This window comes from Polistes fuscatus, unplaced genomic scaffold (genome assembly GCF_010416935.1).
Source record: "Polistes fuscatus isolate 324 unplaced genomic scaffold, CU_Pfus_HIC Scaffold13, whole genome shotgun sequence".
NCBI classification, from domain to species: domain Eukaryota; kingdom Metazoa; phylum Arthropoda; class Insecta; order Hymenoptera; family Vespidae; genus Polistes; species Polistes fuscatus.
In genome coordinates this window covers 304,683-330,917 of record NW_025113031.1, presented here as the reverse complement: position 1 = coordinate 330,917, position 26,235 = coordinate 304,683, and the positions used below count along the sequence as shown (strand labels likewise).

At 36.0% G+C, this 26,235-nt stretch overlaps 1 protein-coding gene across 13 annotated transcripts in view; it reads left to right on the top strand.

The window, feature by feature from the left end:
* The window catches only part of LOC122513717 (collagen alpha chain CG42342), a 125,107-nt gene that overhangs the window by 96,924 nt on the left and 1,948 nt on the right, over positions 1–26,235 (top strand). For 6 of the 13 annotated variants that reach the window (XM_043630166.1, XM_043630169.1, XM_043630162.1 and 3 more), the window contains 18 exons: positions 558–737; positions 2,627–2,732; positions 5,525–5,613; positions 11,655–11,772; positions 12,670–12,758; positions 13,418–13,507; positions 13,669–13,713; positions 13,995–14,021; positions 14,284–14,319; positions 15,231–15,335; positions 15,743–15,787; positions 16,675–16,737; positions 22,317–22,343; positions 22,685–22,738; positions 23,070–23,096; positions 23,779–23,814; positions 24,889–25,023; positions 25,544–25,765. In XM_043630166.1, the coding sequence (XP_043486101.1) occupies positions 558–737; positions 2,627–2,732; positions 5,525–5,613; positions 11,655–11,772; positions 12,670–12,758; positions 13,418–13,507; positions 13,669–13,713; positions 13,995–14,021; positions 14,284–14,319; positions 15,231–15,335; positions 15,743–15,787; positions 16,675–16,737; positions 22,317–22,343; positions 22,685–22,738; positions 23,070–23,096; positions 23,779–23,814; positions 24,889–25,023; positions 25,544–25,663 (1,392 nt within the window). In that variant the 3' untranslated portion in view covers positions 25,664–25,765. Of the gene's footprint in view, positions 1–557; positions 738–2,626; positions 2,733–5,524; positions 5,614–11,654; positions 11,773–12,669; positions 12,759–13,417; positions 13,508–13,668; positions 13,714–13,994; positions 14,022–14,283; positions 14,320–15,230; positions 15,336–15,742; positions 15,788–16,674; positions 16,738–16,975; positions 17,009–22,316; positions 22,344–22,684; positions 22,739–23,069; positions 23,097–23,778; positions 23,815–24,888; positions 25,024–25,543; positions 25,766–26,235 lie in introns of those variants that run through there. The other 7 variants (XM_043630168.1, XM_043630163.1, XM_043630165.1 and 4 more) reach the window with 7 other exon arrangements.

Here is a 26,235-nt window from a genome sequence, read left to right as displayed (position 1 = left end):
CGAAATGATCTATAATAAGAGAGAGAGAGAGAGAGAGAGAAATAAAGAAATAGTTTCAGTCGGTCCTTTTTATTAATTAGACGGAGGGAACAGCTCAACGTCAAAGTGATACACTTGGGAACGCACGAATTGATTTCCACGCACGGGTTTTTCTTCCAGATTTTTTCTTTATTTTTGTTGTATCTTTTTTCTTTTCTTTTTTTTTTTTTTTCTTTCTTTTCTCGAACCAATACACGAGGAACACGTCCATTTTCTATTTCTCTCTCCTCCCATCCCCCACTTATCTTCTCTTTCTCTCTCTCTCTCTCTCACTCACTCAATCACTCACTCACTCACTCACTCTTTCTACTTTTCTCGTCTACTTTTTCCTTTTCTTTTTCTTTTTCTTTCTTTCTTTCTTTCTTTACGGTCAACCCTACTATACCCATAACATCTCCCTTTGGTCCCTTTCCATCCATCCGTGGCACAAAACCGACGACCAACGAGAGACGCTCCTTGTCGAGGGCTCTCGAATAAGAGGAAAACCGTAACGACGTAACGCTCTTGGGACGTAACAGGGTGAGCCAGGAGAACCTGGGCCACCGGGTCCGCCAGGTCCACCAGGATCGGAGGGTCTCCCAGGACACGAAGGAAGACAAGGGATTCCTGGTGAGGTTGGATCCCCGGGTGAAAAGGGTGCGCCTGGACCGATCGGTCCTGTCGGTCCTTCCGGTATTCCAGGACTTTCCGGTCCAAAGGTAAACTTATTACATTTTCTTTTTTTTTTTTTCCATTTATTTATTACCTTTATCATACGATTTATACTAAATTAGAATGAACTCGTTAATCGATCAAATGAACATTGGAAAATTCTACCCGCGGTTGGTTCGGAAACTTGATATTTATTTATATCGACGTTTTGGAATATCGATTATCGTTGCATCTCGATATATACCTACTCTATCATCTACTCTCAGTTAATCCTCTTTAATAGCTTTATTAATTTATCTTTACAATCTTGACGATCCTGATCCTCCCTCTCCTTCTCATATTTTTTTCCTTTATTTCTTTCGTAGATGATCGCCAATCTCTGTTTAGAATTTTATTAACAAATTCCATTATAGTTTGCCTCGGATAATTTCTATCCGATAATTCGTATGGAACAATTATTTCTTTTTTCTTTTTTATCACGATTGGGCAAATCTTTTCTCGAACGATCGTACACGATTATATACATCGAAGTTTCTAGATAAATCTATTACTATTACTATCGTGTAAACATTTTCAATTGAATTTCAATCATGCTATCGTGTTATTACATTTGAAGAAAATGACTCCCCCTTGATATTTATGAAACGTGAGAAAAAATGAGAACGTTAATTCGCGGTAAGAATTTTCACGAGCTTATGTTAGAAGGAGTGCGGGGGGGGCAGAAACACGCTTGCACGACGAATAAGAGTCGAGAACTCGCACGTTCCCAAAACTATCAACTATTCACGATCGCGAAGTGTTTACTCGCGAGAGTTTACCCCGGAAATATTTGACTTTCCAAGTCAACCGGCCGCGTGTTCTCCTCCTCTCACTTGCCACATCGAAACGCATCGAAGATATATCGTCCGGAAAATGCACGGCGGCGGTTGGCGGCGGCTCGACTTATAGGACGGCGAGAAGAATAAATGCATATTTCATAACTTTCAAATTTACATTCTCGGATATTTTTTTTAGGGACACAGATAGAAAATGGCATAAATAAAATCCCCCCTCCCTCCCACCTTGTCTTTCTTGCTATCGTTTATTCCCATCCGCACATATTTTTCCAACCATTCTTTTTTTTTCTTTTTCTTTTTCTTTTTCAACTTTGATGCAACCGAATACTTTTTAAGAGTTTTTTATTAGACAACGGAAGAAGAATCGAAATAAATTTACGCGAGAAAATTCGCGAGTCGAGAAGGTATAACATTTTTTTGTCGATAATATAATAATATAACGATCGTAATTCTCACGCATGTACGTACAAATCTCGTACGCTATACGACAAATCTCGGGGAAAATAAATAATAATAAAAAAGTAAGAAAAGAAAATATTATATATACGTACCCACGCATAAATGGGGGGAAAACATGTTCGCGCATGCAACTCGGAAAGGCATCTGCACTCTGGTTAACGATTTACTTCCGTGATAGATTTTACTTCGATACTCGATACTTCTTAAAACGTGTCCTTCCGTATTATATTCCGACTAACGGAACGCACCAACACAAACGCCGCAACGACGAATGCAACAAACATCTATGCACTTATAAACTTACGCGTATATTTCGCCCCGGGAGGAGATCTATCGGTACGATTGCATTAACTAAATCCCGATATCGTCGGATTAATCGTCAAATTTATTTTCATTGTTCTAAATTATCGCACAAATCCTACAAATTATTATCCCGTACCAGCGCGCACGTTGCGCGCTCGAATATAATTTTATCTGGCGAAGAAGAAAAAGCCGGGGAAAAAAAAGAAAAAAAAAGAAGAAAAAAAAAAGACACAAAAAATATAAGCAATTAGAAAATCAATCGATAAAACTTGGTCGTGTGTGCGTCGGTACGATACGAAACGTGAAACACCTAAATTGCAGATTGATTTATTCAACAGGGCGACAAGGGAGATAAAGGTGAACGTGGGATGACGACTGCGTTGAACGGAGATCAATTTCCAACCGGAATATTGGAAGGTCCTCCTGGTCCACCTGGACCACCTGGTAAGCCCCAATAATCGCATCGAATCTAATTTATTTCGATTTCAAATAATTAACTATCGCGCGAGTTATAATGGCTGTTGCTGGGAGTCTGATAGAACGATCTCTAAACCTTTCTCTCTCTCTCTCTTTCTCTCTCTCACTCTCTCTCACTCTTTTTCGTTCGTTCGACTCTTAATCTTTAGCTCTGTCTCTTTTTAACATTTTAGGTGATTGGACTGGAAGTAGTTTATATTAGATGCAAGTTAATTTATTATACAGTCTATCTCTTTTTCTTGTTCTTTCTCCGTTTCTCTTATTACACGCTGCCTCAGCATTTCTATATACGTTATTAATCTGAAATTATATCTAACGATCCTATATAATAGAAATCTCTTTAGACCAATTTTTCAACAACACTCGCAAAACGAAGAACGAAGTCGAGCAAAAGTATATACGGCGAGAAATGTTTCACAGAGTGGGCGGAACTAAAACGTAACTATTGCCGCGAGCTAAACTTCGTAACCGTTTGCCAACTTTTCCCTTTCGTTCTCTATCTCTCTATTTCCTTTTTTTCTATTTATTTTTTCTTTTTTTTGGGGGGGGAGGGAGGTTTCTTTCTCCTCCTCCTCCTCTTCTTCTTTCTTTATTTATTTCTATCTTTCTTCTTTGCCTCTTGTTACATATGCAAACCGGATCTCTCAATTCTCGGACAATGTAATAAGTTTAGCGATGCGATAAAAGCTGGAACGCGTTAGATCTAACGTTTTCGATTATATTATTATACTTCGCGAATACATACCTGCTTTTATTTTTACTTAAATAGCTATACTTTTTTTCCACGAAAAAATCGTCGCATCGAGACAAATTAGCTCGATAAAGAAGACGAGAAAAATTTCGAGAAATAGTAGAAGCGAGTCGCGGTAGTTGGTCGTTCATTAAAAGGAGAATTGCCGCGAATTCGCTAATAAAGAAAAGAAGGGTACTAACTACGACTACTACTACCCACCTTTGGTTTGCTTGGAATTATTAAACGGTAGCTTTAACGTCGTAATGGTTCTCTAAGTAATGTAATACCGTGATAGATCCGTAAAAGAGCCTTGCGGCGTTATAACGAGATTATTAAGCTTCGTCATGCGCGAGAGGCATGCTTCTTTAACGAGTCGCACAGACGGTATTCATTGCTCGTCATTCAAAAGGAATGACGTTATACATGTATGTATATATGCGTGGATGTGTGCGTACATGTCTTACTACGTTGGCTGTTAACTTCGTAGAAATCAAAAGACTCCGATCGAAGGTTAAGATTATTCGATACGCGTTCGTAAACGATTTAATAAAGTAACTTTAAATGTTTCCAAGAAACTTTTATTTTCATTTGTAAGCTTCGTTAATACTTATATATTAAATCTAAATTTGTTGAGAAAATTTCGTACATTTTTTTCTGTTTTTTTTTTTCTTTGTTACGCGTAAATAATTAATTGTAACCCGCGTTAGTGTGTGTAAATTGGCAACGTACCACCATGCGAATGAATGGGTTTTATAGTTTTCATTCGGGAGTAAAATTTAAACGTACGAAATGTTATTCGATACGCGTTCGTAAACGATTTAATAAATTAACTTTAAATGTTTCCAAGAAACTTTTATTTTCATTTGTAAACTTCGTTAACGTTATACTTATATATAAAATCTAAATTTGTCGGGAAAATTTCGTACATTTTTTTCCTGTTTTTTTTGTCTTTGTTACACGTAAATAATTAATTGTAACCCGTGTTAGTGTATATAAATTGACAACGTATCGCCATGCGAATGAACGAGTTTTATAATTTTCATTCGGGAGTAAAATTTAAACGTACAAAACGTTACTTTCGGAGAAACCATTTCTCGAGAACTATCTTTCGAAGTAGTTTCTCTTCTATGAACTGTTTCCAACAATGAAGAGAATAAGAGAGAGAGAGAGAAAGAGAGAAAGTGCAATCGTATTTGAAACAACAAGTAGAGTTTGGATTAGGACTGTTACAACTTTAGAATTTCTTCCGGTTAATCTTTGAACAACTGCGCGACGATGTAACAAGAATTGTTATGAGAAAAGAGAAAAGAGAAAGAAAGAGATCGTTAAATCGTGCGAGTAATACTAATTCGAATTAGAAAGACAAATTGAAGTACTCCAGCTTATCGTAGTAACTTTAAGTAACCAATTAACTTCGTATACACGCACATGCGCGCACGGAGACGCAAACGCACACGTAAGCGCGTAGAGACATGTAAACGTTAACGAACGATTCAGTAGACATAGTAGAGCATAATTAATAACGATACTTGACTAATTTAAGCGTAAACGATCGAGAAGTCGAACGAAAATCTCTGACACGAATCTTATTCACCATTGGGCGGTGGTAATCAAGCTCTTCTCGTTCATTTCGCGAAAAACATTGTTCGCCCTGAAGCGGTTAATTCCCATATAGGGAATTTAAACGGATAAAGAAGTGCACTTACATTAGAGGTACATACGATTTCTATAAAAATTCGCGACAAAGCTTTTACTTTGATGCGATTGATGATTTTTAATATGCCCTTTTGATATTTTTCTTTTATATATTTTTCGTAACCCCTTCTTTTGTTTGTCATTCATTTATTTATTTATTTATTTATTTATTTTGTTTAAAACGAATCTCTTTATTTTCTTATCGTTTATCGTATCGCATCGCGTGCTCTAAAGAAAACAAAAAAAAAAGAAAAAAGAAAGAAAGAAAGGGCGGAACGAGGAAAAGATATCCATGTATTATTTTATGCACGTGGTATATACACGCACGCAGGGCCCCAGGGCGAGAAGGGAGAGCTGGGTCCGACAGGACCACCCGGTCTGACCGGCGAGAAGGGTGCCCGGGGAAAGCAAGGGAAGAGGGTAAGCTTCAACGAGGTCCTCCGACCAAAATGACACAGTACAGTATCGTACATGTACATACTCTATATACATATATATATATATACGTATATATAATTAAAAAAATATATATATATATATATTTATATATAATACGATCCTTGATAATACATCTCCTCGATATATCCGATTTGTCACCGAAAAAGAAAAAAAAAAAAGAATAAAAATCTATCTGAACCATTCACTACTTTCCCACCCACTCACACCCTTATTCCCATATTCCTCCACCTTCTTCCTCCTCCTCCTCCTTCTCTTCTTCTTCTTCTTCGATAGAATCTCTGATCATCCCGGATCATGCAGATAAAATCGAAAAAGTACCCTCCCCCTTCCCTCCTATAACCATCATCCACCTTCTCTATCCCCCCAACTATGTGTGGCATGTTGTGCTGCATGTTCGTAGAGCAAACAAATTCTGCTAGATTTATGATTAAAAAATTAAAAAAAGAACAAAATTAAAAATAAACAAACAGGCGATGCATGGATCGGGGTAGGGGGGAATAGAAAAATCGTCGTAGAGAGAAGGAAAGTTCGAGTAATCTCTTTTTTTTCTTTTCTTTTTCTATCATCTATCCACCAGCCCTCTCTGTTTCTTTCTTTTTTTCCTTTCACACTTACTTACGCTCTTCTCTCCCTTTTTTTTCTTTCCTCCTTCTTCTTCTTCTAACGCGACGCATGTCGCCGCGAAAAAAAAAAATTCAACGGAAGTTCTCATTCTCCCTTTCCCCTTCTTCTTCTTCTTCTTCTTCATGTTCCCTCTTCCTCTCTTTTCTTCTACTTCCCATCTACATCAGACGACCACAAAAGTCTAACCCCGAATATTTTTCTCTTTTTTTTCTTCTTCTTCCTTCATTCTTTTCCACTTACGAAGAAGTGTCTGGGAAGTCTTATAAACGCGTTCAATGTCCCGTAGAAAAGGTACTACTACTACTACGACTACTACTACTATTCCCCTCCCTCTCCCTCTTTCTCACTCGCTCATTCGAGTACCTTGTACATTGTTCAAATTTCCTCCAACACAGTCGTCGTCGTTCTTCCTATCCATCCATCCATCCATCCATCCATCCATCCATCTACCCATCTTCCCATCCATCCATCTTGCTATCGTATTCTACAGAGATATCTACGATCTAGCCCTCCCCGTTAGAATATATCCGTCGAATCTGTCGACTTCGCAGAGTACGTTCGCACCATTCCTTGATTCCTTTTTCCTTCCCCTGTCTGCCCCCCCTGCCCCCCATGCTCCCTTCGTTTCTTTTCTCTTCTTTTTAATACTACTTGACCGATCGCGTTCCTTCACGTACATTTTTCACGAGTCGTAGTCGTAGCAAAAGAACGTGACGACACGGATGCGACTCGGGGAACATGTCAAGAACGTTTTTCTAATGCCTTTTCATACCATCCGATACTTTTTTCTTCCTAGTCGTGATACCATACCGATATTCCTTTCGATCAATCCGATCACACATTACGAATATATTTATTTATTTATTTATTTATTTATTTATTTATTTATATGTATTCCAATCGTAAAAAATTACTATCCACCGAATATTATTTTCCAACATTTCATTCGTTCGAAACTTTCATTTTCATCTTATACTTTTTCTCATCTCTTTACATTTTCTTCTCTATTTCCTACGACTAGCACGTAAGCATTACGCATGGCTTTATATTATTCCTTTATTTTGTTAATTTTTTCTTTTCTTTTCTCGTTGTTTTTATAACTCGAAGAAAAGAAACACCGGGCAAGCAAGCAAGCACGCAATAGCATGAGCGCATGAACAAGAGAATTATAACGCACGACCACACGTCACTTTGCATTTTTTTTCGATAAACGAGAAGAAGGATCTTTGTGCACTCTGAAAGATTATTTTTTTTTTTTTTTTTTGAGCCGCATCTGGACGATCGACGAACGAACGAACGAACGAACGAACGTGAAATTTATTATTTCGACGACTGAGAGACATTGTTTTTTTTTTTTTTTTTTTATTTTCCTTTCCCATTTCGCGTCCGTTTACACATTGTGAAAATCAAATCATTTTTTTTTTTTTTCTTTCTATAAATATCTTTCGCCGATCATTTGAATTATTAAATAATAGTCGTGTACTATTATTATTATTATTTTCGAAACGTTTAAATACGTTTGTCAAGATTGTAATCTATTTAATAGAGTTAACGTTAAATAACATCGTAATCTGTACGATATATTTTATCGATTATTGTCTCATCCTATTACTACGAGCTCTTCAACACATCGGCGAATATATCCTCGATTCATAGCTCAGTGATTATTTAATTACCGTGGTTTACGTGTGTATTGATTACTACAAAGGACAGTAATATAATTCGATGTAAATACGAGAGAGAAAGAGTGAGTGAGAGAGAGAGAGAGAGAGAAATATACGCGTTCGCGACGGGATTAATTGATTTCGATTGGTCTGTTTGAAACAGTGTTGCGTGTTAATTGTAAAACCTCATTTGCCGTATGTTTTGAAGCAATTTCTTCCGTATTTTTCCCGATAAAAACGTACAAATTCGTATGAAAATTCGTTGGAAAAATGATTGGACCGTTTTACTTCGAACTAACACACAAATACACAATTACTCTGTAAGTCGACGGAAATAGAAAATTTCGTGAACTTTCTCTCTCTCTCTCTCTCTCCCTTTAACCGGAACGTTTCTAAGGACGGAAATAGAATATATTTTGAACTTTGCGAGGTCAATTTTACCGGCTAAGGATAACGTATCCAATTTGACGAATTTTCTATATTTTTATCTCTCTCTCTCTCTCTCTTTCTCTCTAGAGATAAAATAAACGAGCATACAAATATTTATTCGTCGTAGTTTTTCGTTTGCCATAGTTGAAATTTCGTGGTCGTCTCGCAGTCGCCTATTTGCACAAATAATATATGATATAATATTTTGTAAATAAACTAATTCTTCGAATCTTATGATTTTCTTCCGCGTATCGTTCTTCTTCTCGTTCGTCCAGATCTTCGGGCATCTGCATACGATATATAAATATATGCATACACGGAAAACAAATATCACGAAACGTACGAGCAAACAAATCGTCGGTTCGTATAACTTAGAATAATTGTATAAAATATTATATAAAACCCGAGAGAAATATGGTAAAAAGAAAATAATATATAAAATGATGTGATCAAAAATCAAACGAAATATATGATATAATATAAGATACGATTAAAAAAAAAGAATAATGTGTATAAAATGAAAGAAAGTATATGGATAAATAAGAGACTAAAATAAGAGTGTGACGGAAAGCGATAATGAAGGAAGGAAAAGGAAAAAAAAGTAAAAGTAGGGGGTGGGGAGGAGTTATAAGAGAAAAGAGCAAAGAAAAAAGACGTTGGTGGCAGCAAATAACACGTTCGTATATATGTATATGTACAGGTATCGTATATATACACATATATATATACATATACATATAGATATATATAATATATTATTGGGTTCTCGAGAGTTCCTCGGGTCTCACTCTTTGGTTTCATCTTGAAAGACAACAACGACGACGACGACGACGACCAATACAAAGACGACGTTGACAACGCGACTATGACAAAGGACCAAAGACGACGTTGACAAAATAACACGAAGAAGACAACGACGACGACAATTTTAGGATATTTTCTATTCGACGTTGTGTCTTTGTTTCAAATATATCTATATATATTTATATATATATATATATATATATATATATATATCTATATCTATATATATATCTCCCTATCTATATATCTATATCTATATTTATTTGATATATATATATATACATCATATATATGTATATATATAGCTACACCTTGGCTACCAAGGGCAACACTAATTCTCTTCTAGCGGATGCAGCCAAATTACACACCTGCGCACTAAAACCCTGTAACCACGCCTAAGTAAGAGCTACTCGACTCACGCGCTACCGTTTAGAGCGGCTCCATACGCTGTTAATGTCTAACAACCCGTAAGTATTTATCCTCATAGAAAAGTCCTCTCTCTCGAAAACAAAACTAAATACGAGAAATACCTGTAATTATTTAAACTAATACGAATCGATTTGTCACACAATCCACATTTTCTTTCGCAAAGCTAGCTAGCTAGCTTTTCGTATTCCGTCAAACGGAGTGGTGAACTTTGTTCTTTCGTGTAAAAGGAGAAGAAAAATACGTCAAAAGAAAAAGAAAAAAAATCGAGAAAAGGAAACGCTCGTTTTCGCGATAATTATCGAGCTTTTCGGTATAATCGAGATGTCCTTGACCCGCTTTTCTTTTCTTTTCTTTTTTTTTTTCTTTTTCCCCCAACCGAGATCTCGTTCTCACGATCGTTCTTTTAGTCGGTCTCGACTTACAAAGATCTGGCGTAATCAAAGAGATGATAGAGTTCGGTTTTAATTACGCGTTAAAAGGGTTCCTTTTTCTTTCAATAAAAGAAACAAAAGAAATAAATAGCGAAAGGAAAAGTAGTAATGCTTGACAAGTCGATCGATTGGCGCCGAGAGAATTAAACATTGAATCTTCTTTAACTTATATTATATCGTTAATTACTTTTTAAAATATGATTATTGTAATATTAGTAGTTTTTGTTGTTGTTGTTGTTGTTGTTATTGTTATTGTTGGCGTAGTTGTTGTACGTAGCTTGTGTAACTAATTTGTGTTTACGTAGCTAGTAACACCCACTACTTCTCCCCCCGTATGTCGGTTTTGATTCACTAATCACTAATATCTACTACTACTACTACTTCTACTACTACTACTACATTACTACTCTACTACTACTCTACTACTACTCTACTACTACTGCTACTACGGCTTGAGGCTGTCGCAACATTATCGAGCGGCGAGTTAGCGATATACCTGCGAATTTCGTGTAAGTATTGAAACTCACGAAGACAGTGTATGTGTAGCTTATATACTATACAGTGTACGTATATTATAATATATTACACAAACGCACACGTTGTTATTGTTGTTGTTGTTGTTGTTTAAATAATATTAATAATATTTTAATACCTTTTTTTTTATTTGTTTCTTTTTCTGTCAACTTTATCACTCGATCTTTCATTTGGGACTTTCTCTCTGTCTCTTTCTCTCTCTCTCTCTCTCTCTTTCTATCTACCTTTCTCTTTATTTTTCTTACAAACTCGTTCATTTCAATCTTTCTTCTATCTAATCGATATCTTCATTATTTTCATTTCAAGTATAATACAATAATAAATCGTCAATATTTTTAACATTTATTATTCTAACAAACGTGATAACGAATCGTGATAATATATTATCGAAATGAAAACTAGTACGGAAATACGCTTGAATATTATTTCAGCTTTCTCTCGAATCATTACATTGATTATATAATTTAAAAATGATTCTATTCAAATTAATGTATATCAGATATAATGTAAAGATGAGAGGGAGAGAGAGAAAGAGAGAAAGAAAATTATGCTAAGCCCTAATTTTTTACTAAATTTCTACCCACTAATAAACATATCCTAAACTCGAAACGCATGGGGGTGTTAATAGGAATTTTTTCGTTGTCTACGTACCTTAATAAACGTTTTTTTTGTATTGTATCGTAGATTACGTGTTATCGTTAGTTGGTAGTAGTTTTGAATAATTGTGTCAGATGATCGAACGATTTTGGTGGTCCCCCGTTTAACAACAACTACTAATTTCATCAATCCGAATAAAACAATAACAGCATTCAATTATAATATCCAAACCAAAATCGATCGACTGACCTTGTTGTTCGTGTAGTATCGAGATGATTCCATCCCATCCTCTGAACCTTCCTCTTTCAAATGAAAAAAAAAAAAAAAAGATAGAAATTAAATAATTAAAAAGAAAAAAAAAGCAAAACGTGAAAAGGAGACAGTGTTTTAACAACGCTTCGCAGTAAATAAAAAATAAAAAAATAAAACGACACTAAAGATTATAACGGAGGACCTGGTTGGATCTGACCTTGCAGTATCATTATTATAGGGTTTCAAGGGTGAGAGCGGTATTACATTGGCGAGGGGTCCACCCGGCCCACTGGGTCCAAAGGGTGAAAGGGGTTACCGAGGCGAAAAGGGCGCCAAGGGAGTCCAGGGCTCGCCAGGTAGATTACAACGAGGCCATTCTACCGACAAAAACAAAAAACAAAAAAACAAAGACGAAATTTCGGGGAAATATATGACGAAAACGAAACAAAAAAAAAGTACCAAAAATAAAATGTTACGAAGGGTAATGCTCACCAGAGAGAATTATGTTATATCCCTGAAACCCCAACCCCCTATAACCCTTTCGTCTTATCGGAAATTAATTATATAAATAAACGCGTTGATTTTTTATTCTTTCGTCGTTTATTCCGACACGGTAAATCAGTTCTATTACTTCGTTTGTATAATTTGAAAATCTTATAAGCGAGATATCATTCATACCACTTTTGTTTTTCCCCCATCTGCCCCCTTTTTTATTCTAATAAATTTCCTCGATTATTATTTTTCTTTCCGAAGAGATATTCTTTTCTTCCTTGTTTTCCTTTTCTTCTTTTTCTTCTTTTTCTTCTTCTTCTTTTTATTTTTATTTTATTTCATCGTCATAAAAGTAATTTCATAAACTCTCGGAGAGAGTATTTTCTTCTGTTCTTTTTCATCGTCTCCCACTTTAAATCATAATTAATTGACAGGAAGTTCTTCGGAAAGTCTCTGCAATAGGACGGTGAAAGGAGGGGGGTTAGAAAAGAAAACAAGAAAAAGAAGAAATTTATAGGAATATATATATATTTAAAATCGTAAAATATTGATATTTTGCAAAAGGGAATAGATCATTTTTGGGATCTATAATTAACGGGGGTTGGGAGAAAAAAAGTGGGAGAAATGTACGGACGCGTACATACCGCCACCCCCACCCCCCCCCCAACTCTCTCTGCGTCGTCCATTAATCGCGGCGCGATTTAATCTGATCTCGGGATGTTGAGCGGTTCACCGATTGAACGATTACTCTTTGCTTTCAGGACCTAAAGGTGAACAAGGATCTCAGGGTCCGCCAGGATTTAATGGAACCGACGGGGAAGCTGGTATACAAGGTCCGCCAGGATTACCGGTACGTGAATTCCATCCCAATTTTATTCCCGTTTTTCTCCTTTTTTTTGTTTCTCTTTTTATTTAATCCTAATACGAATTTTTCAACATAAATAACACGAATTTGTTGAGAAATAATATTGCTACCGGAAAAAATAAAATTTAAGGGGGGCAGGGGAGGGGGAGAGATTTTGTACGCGCATGCATAATAGAGAAGAATATTTTGTATGCGCAAAGTTTGTCGGAAAAATCCTCGTACGAATTATCCTCATTTATGTGTGTATAAAAATAAAAAAAATAAAAATAAAAATATAAATAAAATGCGAAAGAGCAAAAATGATGAAGCTTTCAAACGTAATGCTGAAAATAATATATTTTGTAAAAATGCAGGCTGCATAAACGCGCATAAATAAATATTTGTGCTTTCGGTTGACGTGCGTGTACTTATATTCGTAACAATTTTCAGGATAGATAAGAGACATTTTTACGGTGACTAAAGAAAATATATAAACACTGTAGCGTTATCAGACTGTTGCGAGGAATATCTTTAGGGAACTTTATCTCGCATCTCATGCGTTATCCAGTAGTAGACGTATAATGTCTCGTAAGCGTTATCATATGTACGCCGGTGACAAGTGATTTACTACAGGTAAAACGATCTCGTTTGTCTCTGATTTACAGGGCCTTTCCGGACCCAAAGGTGAGAAAGGCGAGTACGGTGATATCGGACCACCTGGGCTCATGGGACCTCCAGGTTTGCCTGGTCCACCGGTACGTAAATCAAATATTATTGTTTTATTCCAACATATTCATACGTATTACTTGAATATCTGTATATCGTATTAGTTTACGCATAAATGATAATCGAAAATTAATGTCGTTTAATATCGTAAACGTTCTCTCTCTTTCTTTTTCTATTTCTCGATGAACAGGGTTATCCAGGGTTGAAGGGAGACAAGGGTGAAAAGGGCGAATCGGTGAGTTGATATTTTACGCACACACACGACACATATTATTATTGTTATATTTATTATAAATGTCGTTGAGAAAGATGACGATAAGTTTGTTGGTTATCCTGATCGATCTTATTTTATCGATCGGCGATGGCTAAAGGTGAGTTTTCCGAACTCACCCCACAACCCTGTTCTCGAACGACCACCACCATCGCGACCCCCCTCCCCACCCCGTTTGCCAACGATCTGACGATAAAATAAATTTCTTTTCATGGCGGGGCATCGGGCTTCTCTTCCACCGACAGAAGTACAAAAAGCTGAGAAGAAGGCAGGTACGTGAAAAAGTAGACAGCCCTCCTATTCGTCTTCCCCTTTCTTCCCTCCTCCTTTTTTTCCTTTTCTACTTACGATCTAACGCGAAAAAAAACCCTCCTCCTATAAAACGATCTTAAAACGATCGGCCATCCGATATCATCCAACGTTCTTATCCTTCTCGTGTTTTCTCCTTCCGAGCATTAATCTTTATCGAGAGACTCCTCGAAAGGATTTAAATACCTTCAAACGTCTTCCTTTCTTTTCTTTTTTCTTTTACAGGGTGACGGCACATTTGAAGTCAACGCGGGCGAAGTGGTAAGCCTCATTTTATATTTTTATTTTCTCTTCTATTTGCCTTTTTTTTTCAAATGTCTCCTTTTAATTAACCCTTTGCACTCGAGGCCTTTTCCGCTTGCTCGAACCAGCAACTCGAGACGATTTCGGCCAAATTAAGTAGACATTTTATAGGTACTTTAAAAACATTTATAAACAAACAAGCGTATAGAAATAATCAAATATCATCGGTTTATTTATTTATATGTCGAAAAAAACAAACTTTGATAAATACTACACTCTGTAATTAGTTTTGTTGTGATATTTAATGAAACTTGAAATCAGCCAGGCGCCATATCGGCGCCGCTCGAGTGCAAAGGGTTAACATCTCGCGATCAGTTTAATTTAAAGTTAATGACTGTGTAATAATTATAGATATGATAAATATATATTATTACATCGACAAATAATATTTTCCTTTTTTTTTATTTGGAATATTAACCCTTTGCACTCGAGGCCTTTTTCGCTTGCGCGAACCAGCAACTCGAGACGATTTCGGCCAAATTAAGTAGACATTTTACACCTACTTTAAAAACATTTATAAACAAACAAGCGTATAGAAATAATCAAATATCATCAGTTTATTCATTTATATGTCGAAAAAAACAAACTTTGATAAATACTACACTCTGTAATTAGTTTTGTTGTGATATTTAATGAAACTTGAAATCAGCCGGGCGCCATATCGGCGCCGCTCGAGTGCAAAGGGTTAATATATTCCGGAAAAAAATTGAAAAGTAAATTGTTTTAGAGACTTCTTTCTGTTAAATTATTAAGAAAAATTCTTAGTTTAAGAAAGAAAATATTATAATGAAAAATATGTGGAATCACAGAAGAAAAATAACGTGTAAGTAAGATAAATTTGATATGTCTCTTGTAAACGTAATTGACAGATTATGGGACCCCCCGGACCACCTGGACCAGCCGGTACTCCTGGATTGCAAGGTCCACCTGGTATCAAGGGCGACAGAGGGCACGACGGCGCCAAGGGTGATCCTGTCAGTAAACTTGTCAACATTTTTAAAGCATCGAGAGTTTTCCCTTTAGAGAGGAGAACGCAATAGAGTATTTCTCGCAAAGTTCACGAACTTTATACTTCAAGTTTTAACGTATATATAATACATTACTATAAATGTAAACGAATATTATCTACCGGTGAACATACTTCGGGATTCGAATTTTCTTAAAAGTACTTTTAACTCTTTGAAAAAAGGAATAAAATCTCGCGAGGGTTGCTTTTCTTTTTTTACCATTTTTATTCGCAAAAATCGGTTCAAAGCAAAAAAAAAAAACGAAACGAAACGAAACGAAACAAAAGAAAAGGAAAGAAAAAATCAAAAGTAGTGTCACAAGTATTCTATTCGATGATTCTCACGCTTTTTTCTTTTTTTTTCTCCTATTGCAGGGAGAGAAAGGTGCCAAAGGAGATCCTGGTCCGATGGGATTACCCGTACGTATTTTCTCTCAAGATTACGTCCCTAGCTTAGGTAGGTTTTTATTCTATCGCGTTATATATATATACATATGTACATATATATCTATATATATATATATAAAAAAAGCAAAAAAAAAAAAAGAAAAACCGAAGGGACCCAAGTTAGAAGATGAAGTGAACACGACACGAAAAGATTTTCAAACTCCAACGGTCACGAAAAGAAAATAGATTCTCCTCGTCCTTCTTTTTCTTCTTCTTCTGCTTCTTCTTCTGCTTAAGAAACTTAATCTTGTGGAAATTCTTGAGAGAAAGGATCGAGAGAGAAAAAAGAAAAAAAAGAAGGGAAAGAAAAAAAGGAGAAATGTATCGAATGGGATTGTGGTAAAAAATAGGAGGGAAGGGAGAGAAGGGGGTTGGGCATTAACTATCTTGACTCGATCTTTGCTAATGCAGTCGTTAGTCAGGTAATACCACCCGATGGTATTATTAACGATTGGATTTTATGTTGGCCGAACGAAGTTTACACGGAAAAAGAGGTATATAATAATATACTATAGGTACTACCCATTGGTATATAGGAAAAGGTGTAGAGATCGTATAATGCATGATAAATAATACATGAGAGAAATAGGATAGGCGAGATACGATATTTTCTTATTCTCATTCTCTCTTTTTCTATCTATCTATCTCTCTATCTATCTATCTATCTATCTATCCCTTTTCTTTACACGATTGTATTCCATTGTTTCCTATTTTCTTTATCCTTCTCTTCCATTTCTGTTTCTGTTTCCGTTTCTGTTGTCTGTCAGTCTGACGTAGAGGTAGAAGGACGACGGTCGGAGGAACATTGTCGTTCGATTTATCCAGGAACATCACCGTCATGCGAGTCTCTTTATTTGCAGGGCCCCATGGGACTGAGAGGAGAGTCCGGAAAGCCCGGAGATTCCGGGAAACCTGGCGCCATGGTAAGAACGCGGACGTCTCGCTCCTAATCGGTCATCGTTAATTGGCCTCGCCTGTGAATCCTTGATAGGAAAACTAAAGAAAGAGAGAGAGGGAGTGTTGTTTCTGATTCTTCTCTCTCTCTCTCTCGCTCTTTCTCTCTCTCTCTCTCTTTCTCTCCCTCTCTCTCTCTCTCTCACACACTTTCTCACTTTCTCTCTCTCTTTTTTTATCTCTCTCTCTCTCTCTCCATCTCTAAAGAAAGAAAGAATGAAAGAAAGAAAGTAAAAAGAGAATTAAAAAGATATGTTAAAGAGAAGGGATAAAAAAATATGAGATACCAGGACGAAACAACCAGGAAAAATAAAAGAGACAGAGGAAAAAACAATTCATTAACCAACTAACTAACTACTAACGACGACAAAGGAAGACAAAGGATAGAAAAACTTGACAAAAAAGTTTGTCGTGGAGGAGGTGGAGGAAGAGGAGGAGGAGGAGGAGGAGGAGGAGGAGCCACATCACACATTACTTACGTTGTTGCTTCGTGCAAAATAGATCTATAAAGTAAACAAGAAAAAGATTAAAAAAAAATATATATATATATATAAAAATATATCGATAAAAACTTGGTGAACTCCTCTTACTACGGACTTACGAGGTATCGTCGTACCCTCTCGAGTTGCTCCTATCCGTTCGCATAAATCGAACCTTCTACTTCTACTTCTACTTCTTCTTCTTCTTGTTCTTCTTGTCATTTTTGCCTTTGATGTTGTACACAAAGGAAGGGGAAAAAAGGGTTGAGTAAGATCTACTAGGGTTTTGCCGATGACGACGAGAATTAACGTGACGGAACGGAAGTACTCGAGTGAGGTCATCGAAATCGTTTTCTTCGAATTCTATACACATATACGCATCATATACACATCATATATACACGTAACACGTACACGTACACACACAGAAATACACACATATTTATATGTTTATTATGTATATGTGGATAGAATGTCTTGCGAGAATGAGCGCGCACACAGAGCCATATCGCTAATATTAATGGATAAGACTTGTTTGGCAACCACCACCACCACCACCACCACTACCACCACCACCAACACCACCAACCACTCCCCCCCCGGAGTCGTTCGATATCGAAACACGCAAACGCCAAGCTGACAATTTCCATTTTCGAGGTGTTGTTCCTTCCATTTAATAAAGGAGGAACAACACTACAATACCGTTTTCATTGGATTCCCTTCGGAGAGAGAAAGATGCATTACCACGTAGGAAATGCATTTTCCTAGTAGATATTATACGTATATATATATATAAAATATACATATACAAAGTATATTACGTATACTAAATCACCAACTATGGCAGGATTCCGTTTTAATCGTGCCAATGTACGTGGCGTCGTCCGTACTTTGATCGATCAAATTTATTGTCGATGTTGGTTGAATTATTATTATTATTAAAACGAGGATGGCTATTATTTGGTCTTCCAATAAAAAAAAAAAAAAAAAAAAGAAAAAAAAGGAAAAAAAACGTATGACGATTTTGAAAATGTTTCAATTTTATAGATATGTCTACGTACTTAAAACGAACCCAACAAAATAAACATACATACGCAAATATATTTACACGCATACACACGCATACATATAACACATACATTCGTTTTACACACGCGCACACAACTTTTTTGTCCGTCCTACGAATCACACACCAGTTTATACGTACACGTATATACGTGGGTTTCGTTCGAATTAGTTTATTTCTCCTTGTTCTTTTGTATTTTTTTTTTCTTCTCGTAAAAACGCAATCTATTTAATACGTTTAGTTTCTTAAAAAGCAAGATTTTTAATAATAAATCGTAGAGAAGAAATCTCTCGGAAATAACTTATCTCGCGATCGCGCGCGATCCCCCTTTTTTAGTAACTTTAGATCTACTTTAATTAAATTTGCCACTCGGTTTCGTTTAGCTCCTCTTTGTTCTCTCATAACGAGTATTTAATATTTTACAATATGCCGGGCTCTTTCTTTCTTTCATATTCGAAGTTAATGAGACACCAAGAAAAAGTATTTTACGATACAAATAATTCATTTACCAACAAGCAACAAAGTCAATAAATCATCCGTACGATATCAAATTTTACTTCAAATAAAAATTGGTCGTTCGATTTTTTTTCTTTCAGAAATTATCTCGTAAAAAGAAAAAAAAATTAGATAGACAGTTCGTTCCAAATTGAATTTTTGTTGTTGCTGTTCTTTTTTTAAATTTTTCGATAATAATACGTAGGGGAAAAAATAGGGGGGGGGGAACCAACCCAACCACCGTTGTTTCTCATCCCATCTTTTATTTCTTTCTCCTTTCATATATATATAATATATTTTGTTCTTTTCTTTCCTCCTGTCGTCTCCCCTTTACAACCAGTATTATTTTCAGACACAACAACGATCTTCAGCGGGCCGAAGCGAGCGATTACAATCGCAACTTACGTACTTTGTACTTAACAAGAACTAACCGATAAAATTCCCTGCACGTAACTGTAATCCAGCCATTCATAACGACGATTTCCTTCCCCCAACCTTCTGGCAGCAACCCCTCTCTACCTTTTCCACTTCTCCGCGTTTCTCACGCGGCATTCCACTTGCGTATGTCATAAAAGAAAAAAGGTACGTGCCCGAGAGGAAAAGCAATTTATTATTGCATAATAAACGTTCTTAACTTATTTATGAGAACGTGAGATGATGATGATGATGATGATAATGATGCCTAGGGCTAGGTTGATACAACCACCACCACCAACACCACTCACCACCCACCTATCAAATCCAAAGGGTCGCACAAAAATTATAATTAAAAACAAATACAAATTTTGATCGCGATAAGAACGAAATATATATATATATATATGTATATATATTTCCAACACACATAAAAATCAAACAGCTTCTTTCATGCGATCTATATATAAAATAATAAAAAAAAACAAGGTTCGAGGCTACTTGGAGGAAAGTAGGAAAGATGAAAAAAGAAATAAATTAATAATAATAATAATAATAATAATAATAATAATAATAATAATAATAATAATAATAATAATAATATTAAAAGGCCTAAAAAATAATAATAATTGTTATTATTATTGTAATTATAAACCTATGATCGAACGAAAGGAGACATATTAATCGTGTAAGCGAAATTATGATCGCGAAATGAAAAATAATATATGTGGGCGCGCGATCCTAGTCATTGTTAAAGTGACGTACAAACGAACAAACAATTAAAAATCCAACAAACGTTGCGTTGACTACTTCTTTTTAAGTAGTACAAAAGTTTTAAGCGGGATTGTACAGTGTAGAATAGGGAAAAGAAATGAAGAAAACGAAATAACCGAATAAAATGATGTTGTATTTTCTTAACAACAATAACAACGACGACGACGACGACACAACTGCAACAACAACACACAACAACTGCAACAGCAACAACTACAACGATAACGACGACTATTACAAACGGTACAATTTCGTTTTTCTAATTTTCTTTACGAGGAGTAGCATGTAAGATGATCGATCATGCATAAATCGCAGCAGCAGCAGCAGCCAGCGTTTATTTTTAGTTTTTAAGCGAAACTAATGCGGCGCAAGCGAGCGCAATTATCGAATTGAAAATAAACAGAAAAAAATACACAAAAACAAAAAAAAAGAATATAATAGAAAAGAAAAAAATCGGAGAAGAAGAAGAAGAAGAAGAAGAAGAAGAAAACAAATGACAAAGAGAGGGAAGGAAAAAATAAGGGTTGAAAAGAAAGGAAAAAAAAAAATAAAGAAAAAAAATGTTCTCCTTGGTGGTTTAATCGTAAATGCGTGTAAAAGCTCGTGTATACGCGTGCATATACATACATACACACAGTAAGAGACGTGTATATATATTTTTCTTTCTTTTGTATGTGTATGTCTGTAAATGTAAATACAATAAGAATATACATATATAAATACATATAGAGAAAAACAAAAAAAAATATATATATATATATAAATATATATATTATTATATATTATATATATATATACATATGTGTATATACACTCGCGTGTGTCCGACATACATATATGCGAGCGTAAAAATTTAGAATTATCCTGCGTGTGTGTTAATTGTAAAGGCGGCGCTAGAAAAGAAAAAAATAGAAAGCATGGAAAAAAAACAAATTGATAAAGGGGAGAAAAACTAACAAACAACAACAATAACAACATCAACAACAACGACGACTATGACGATTACGACTACGATTACGATGACGATTTGAATGAACGTAAAGAAAGGGTATATAGAGAAAAAAAAAAAAGAAAAGAAAAAAAGTGACGGCGTAACTTGCGTATGTGAATAATTGAAATCTAACAAGTTTTGTTTTACAATGTCCCGATTAATAAACAGAATGTGCATGTGCCTGTGTCCTTTTGCTTTATACACGGTGCCTACACCTCGTTATTAACGCTTCGAACATATTATTCAACCCCCCACCCCACGAACAAACCACACCTCATTTTTTTTTTTTTCGTAGTTGATTATATCGCTTTGCATTTTGTTTCGATTGAAATACGAAGATGAATATAATTATCTTATCTCTCTCTCTCTCTTTTTATCTTATTCACGATCTTTCTTCTCTATTTCTATTTCATTCATTCGTTTAGCTTTCTTTCTCTCATCTCTTTCTATCTTTTGTTTGTTTTTTAATTTTGTTCTAAATTTTACTTCTAATAAATAAAAAGAAAAGTAAGAGTGTGTCTTACTTGACAAAATGTCAAATGGGGATTGAGAGTAAGAATATAAATTAACACGTGTTAATTTGCTGCGACCACGACGATAACGTAACGGGACACACCCCCGCAGATTGTTACGTTATCGGTTGACTATAACTACTGAATATTGAAAAAAAAAAAAAAAAAGAAAATAAGCAGTAGGGATTTTGCCGATAGAAATTTGTTTCCGGCCGAAGTCTCGCCGAAAGTAAAAAACAAAAAAAAAGGATGAGAACGAAAAATAATATATTATTATATCACAGCGAGAGTATTCTTTTTGTTTTATTTTCTTTTTACGATCTCGCATTATCATCGTGTTTTTTGTTTTTGTTTTTTTTTCTTCTTCTTTTAATTCTTTCCTCTTTAAATATTATTTTTTCTTTTTTAAACGAACCATTTTTTTCGTTACCTTCTCCTTCATTCCTTCGATTTCCGCAGGTTGTTGTTCTCTGCCAAGCTATTTACATAAGAACGAAGAGACGAATTTGTTACGTTTGATTTTTTTTTCTTCTTCTTCTTCTTCTTAAATTAATGAAAAAAGAAAAAAGGAAAGACATTAGCTCGGCAGATTGCAAAAGGAGTCGTATCTTAAAAAAAAAAAAAAAGAAAAAACAGAAAATATATCCAAACTTTCTATTCGTTTTTTACAAACAAAAAAAAAAAAGAAAAAGAAAAAGAAAAAACATGCACGAAGTTTGTCGTCGAATCTATGACACGTCAAGAATTGTATTCGATATTAACAACGGTGTCAGACTTCTGCGACGAATCTGACAAACTTTTCTCTGTACCTTTTCAGGGACCCTCAGGACTAGACGGCATGAAGGTGAGCAACCCCCGTTGGGCTAATCGTTAGAAAAAAAAAAGAAAACAAAAAAAAAAAAAATAAGAGAATCGCAAATTTCTCTTCGTAAGAAAAGAGAAAAGAAAAAGCCAAATATCATGTTATTTTTGTTCGTCAGTCTCCGGTTTCACTTTCTCCTATAATTGGATTAAATCGAACTGAATAAAAAAAAGAAAAAAAAAAAGGAGACCAAAAATCGTACGAAAACAAAAAGGAATATATTTTGTTTAAGGGGTCGGGGGGGGGGGAGAAAGAAAGAAAAAATTCGCGAATTTTAAGTCAGGTTCGCGGTGGTTTGTCAGAATTTCTTCTGGTAATTGCAGGGAGCACAAGGAGAACCTGGTACGAAGGGTGAAAGGGGAGATCCAGGATTACCCGTAAGTACAACAATTTTGTCATCGATTTCGAATGGAAAACTATGTGGTTTTTTTTATGCTAATTCAACGAGCACGATGGTTATTATTAACGCGAAAAACGCGTGAAACTTTAAAACCTGGTTCCAAAAAAAAAGACCAAAAATTTAGAGAGAGAGAGAAAGAGAGAGAGAGAAAGAAAAAGAGAGGGAGAGAGAGAGAGAGAGAAAGAGAGAAAAGCAAAATTTTCTCTTGTTAACGTATTTCCATATTCTAACCATCCGGTGTCGGCTATCAGAATTATGAAGGAAGCACGTGGAAGGTGAAGCTAACGAGACGATTTATTTTTCCCCAGGGTACCGATGGGATTCCAGGAACGGAGGTACAGTGACTCTTCTCAATTATCACCTTTACCGCTGCTCGTCCTTCGATGTAATCACGATACAGTCTAGACCGGGGAGGGAAGGGGGAAAGTAACGAAGGGATACACCCCTAACATGATCTAAGCACACCCCCAACCCTCCTGTCAAAACCCCAGCCAGCACTCCCCTCCCCCCGATCACCCTTAACTTCCTCCCTGGATCGACTGTCTCGAGTTATCGTTTTATATAATTTTGCGTTGCACAAAATACGACGAGGAGAACATTTAATTAAGAACATTTTTCCGTTACGATTTATATCTTTTCTCGATTTTCTTTTTTTTCTTCCGCAATGTATGCGGCGTGGGTACTTTTTTTTTCTCGTATCGAACAAACGAGAGAAAAATCGTGATTATCGTCGTTTCGACGAAGGTGGAGGAGAAGAGAGTGGGAAGCAAAAACAAGGAAAAAAGAAAAAAATATAAAATAAAAGTATAAAATAAAAATATAAAAAAAAAAAAAAAGGGGGGAGCGAGAAAAGTCATTTCGCGCTAGTTTTACGCGCTTAAAGTACTCAAGAGGACGTAAACTCCAAAGGTTGAAAAAGTTTAGCTTCTAAAAACGAACTAACAAGTCGCGAACGTAGACTAGAAGCATAACGAACGTTAATCTGTTTACTTAATCTTCTTAACATACCACTTTCAGGGACCGAAGGGTGAGAAAGGTGCTAAAGGCGATTGTGTGAGTATCGAATTATTGTTAAGTTCGATTATTTCTTCTTTTTCTTTCTTTTTTTTTGTTTTGTTTGTTTTTTTGTGTTTTTTTGGGTTTTCGTTTTTTTTGTTCCTTTCCTTGGTTTCTTTTTTCTTTCTTAAATAGCCGGCGATAATTCGACGACGCTCATGGGAACTTCACGCATAGAATAAATCAAGTGTGAAATAAACGAACTCGGTGAGCTCGTACATTATCGAGAGAAGGAGGAATTGGGGGAGGGGGAAAAAAGTAACAAAAAAAAAAAGGAAATGAAACGAAATTAATCATTAACAAATCAATTTGAAGATATAGCAATGCAATTATGAACGATCAGTGCAAAACGTATAATGTATCGACCACACTTTCGCGCATAAACATTGAATTTGTTTCTTGACTTTTTATTTACTATCTATATATACAAAGAAAAAAAAAGATTGAAATTGTTTGAAAATGAAGGAATTAAAAATAAGAAACGTTTTGCACGGAGACTCGAGGATATCGAAATCCATGGACAAAATATATTGAATATAATTATTCCTATACCCCCCTTTTTTATATGCTGCCACCAGCGTTCTGCGCTAATTCGAATAGAAAATATAATCTCGAGCCGATCGACGTGATCTACAAGGATCAAACGTCTTATTAATATAATCCAAGGAGCGAAGGGCGAACGACAAAAAAATGTTTATTTGTGATACCTGATGATTTAAAAAAAAAAGAAAAATAAAACTCAAAATCAATGCATTTCTCTCCGAGTACGCAGAGAGAAAAAAAAGAATAATATTTTCGATGAAATAAAAGAAAGAAAAAAATAATCAATTAATACGATTCGTATTTGTTCGTTCGCCCTTCGTTACTCTTCGGCGTATTGTGCACAAGATACTCAGTATTATAATGCATATACATAGAAAGTTGTTGTTTTTCTCATGCCTGGCCTTTTTTGCACGTCGCGAAATAAAAACGCCGATTTAGTCGTTGCGTCGTGCAACTACTAAATGCACAATAGCGGTAAACGAGAAGATCAAAGAAAAAAGGGTGACGCGATTTTGTATATTCGCACAGGGACCACCTGGTAAGAGAGGAAGAAAAGGAGACAAGGGTAACAAAGGTGATCAGGGTGTACCCGGACTAGACGCGCCCTGTCCCCTCGGTCCTGACGGCCTTCCATTACCTGGTTGCGGCTGGAGACCACCTCAGGTACGTTCCAGGAATTTACCTGACTAACGATGATATTTAACCTAACATTACGAAAGAATTCCCCATCCTCAACGTCCTTAAATTTGACTTTCGAATCGTCGTTCCCTTCTTCATCCGTGCCATCATCGTACGATGGAAAGAATCTCGAATTTTATCTATTTCAAAAGATCTAGATTTTCAAATAGATATTACTCCGTCAAGATTTGACGTTTAATCTCCGACTTATGTAAAATAACATGACATTTGATAAAACCATTTTGAATAATATGGTAAGATAAATTTGATATATGACGCGTCAAAAAGATGAACAACTTTTCTCGGATTCCATCGTGCGTGTGTCACGTCATAGTGAAATAGTAAGTTTCCTATGATCGAGATGATTAAATGGGAAGGAGGAGACACGAGGATTTTGAAAACGGACTAAAATGACAAGAGATAAGTTAGAATAGTATTTTGGAAAGAAAGAAAAAGTCTGACGCACGCTGGGATTCTCGTGTGTGTGTGTGTGTGTGGTCGGCAGGATACGACGAGTACGTCGGCACCAGTGATCGAAGGACCAGAACCCGCGGAAACGGATTACGAGCCGGAAGAGGACTACGACGATTATCCAGATCACAACGGGAACTTAGCGGAGCCATAATGCTCATTGTGCGCTGCCCTACTCACCACCACTACAACCACCACCATCACCAACACCCTCATCACACGACTCACCCTGCTCTCCCAAACTAACGTGGTCCTGGTAATTGCAAATCCCGTAGTAAAAGACTAACGTCGTTTGCATGAGTCTAGCCCGAAGCTAGAAATCCGGTCGTTCGGGTTCAGTTAAAATGCGTTATGGCTTTAGCGTTCCCTCTTGCCCTTCCTCCTGCCCTCCCTCCTGCATCCCTCTCTCGCCACCCATGCACGCATATACTTGAACCCAAAACTCCCGTGTGATATATCCAACACACAATAGCAAATTTTATCCCTCCTGCTGCATGGGATTAAGTTTGCTTGCGGCGTTTTTTTCCTCACGTTAAACGCTTCTACGAGGATTTAGAAACCTTTTTACGATCGAATAATAAGAAAATAAAGATACACTGAAAGAGCCTGCTGTGCTGCCTAAACGTGATGATGCTTCTTCTTCTTCTTCTTCTTCTTTAGTTGTTCGATAGTAATCCTGCACAGTTATTTACTCGTTAGATCCAAACAGCTTGGTCTCTTAATGGC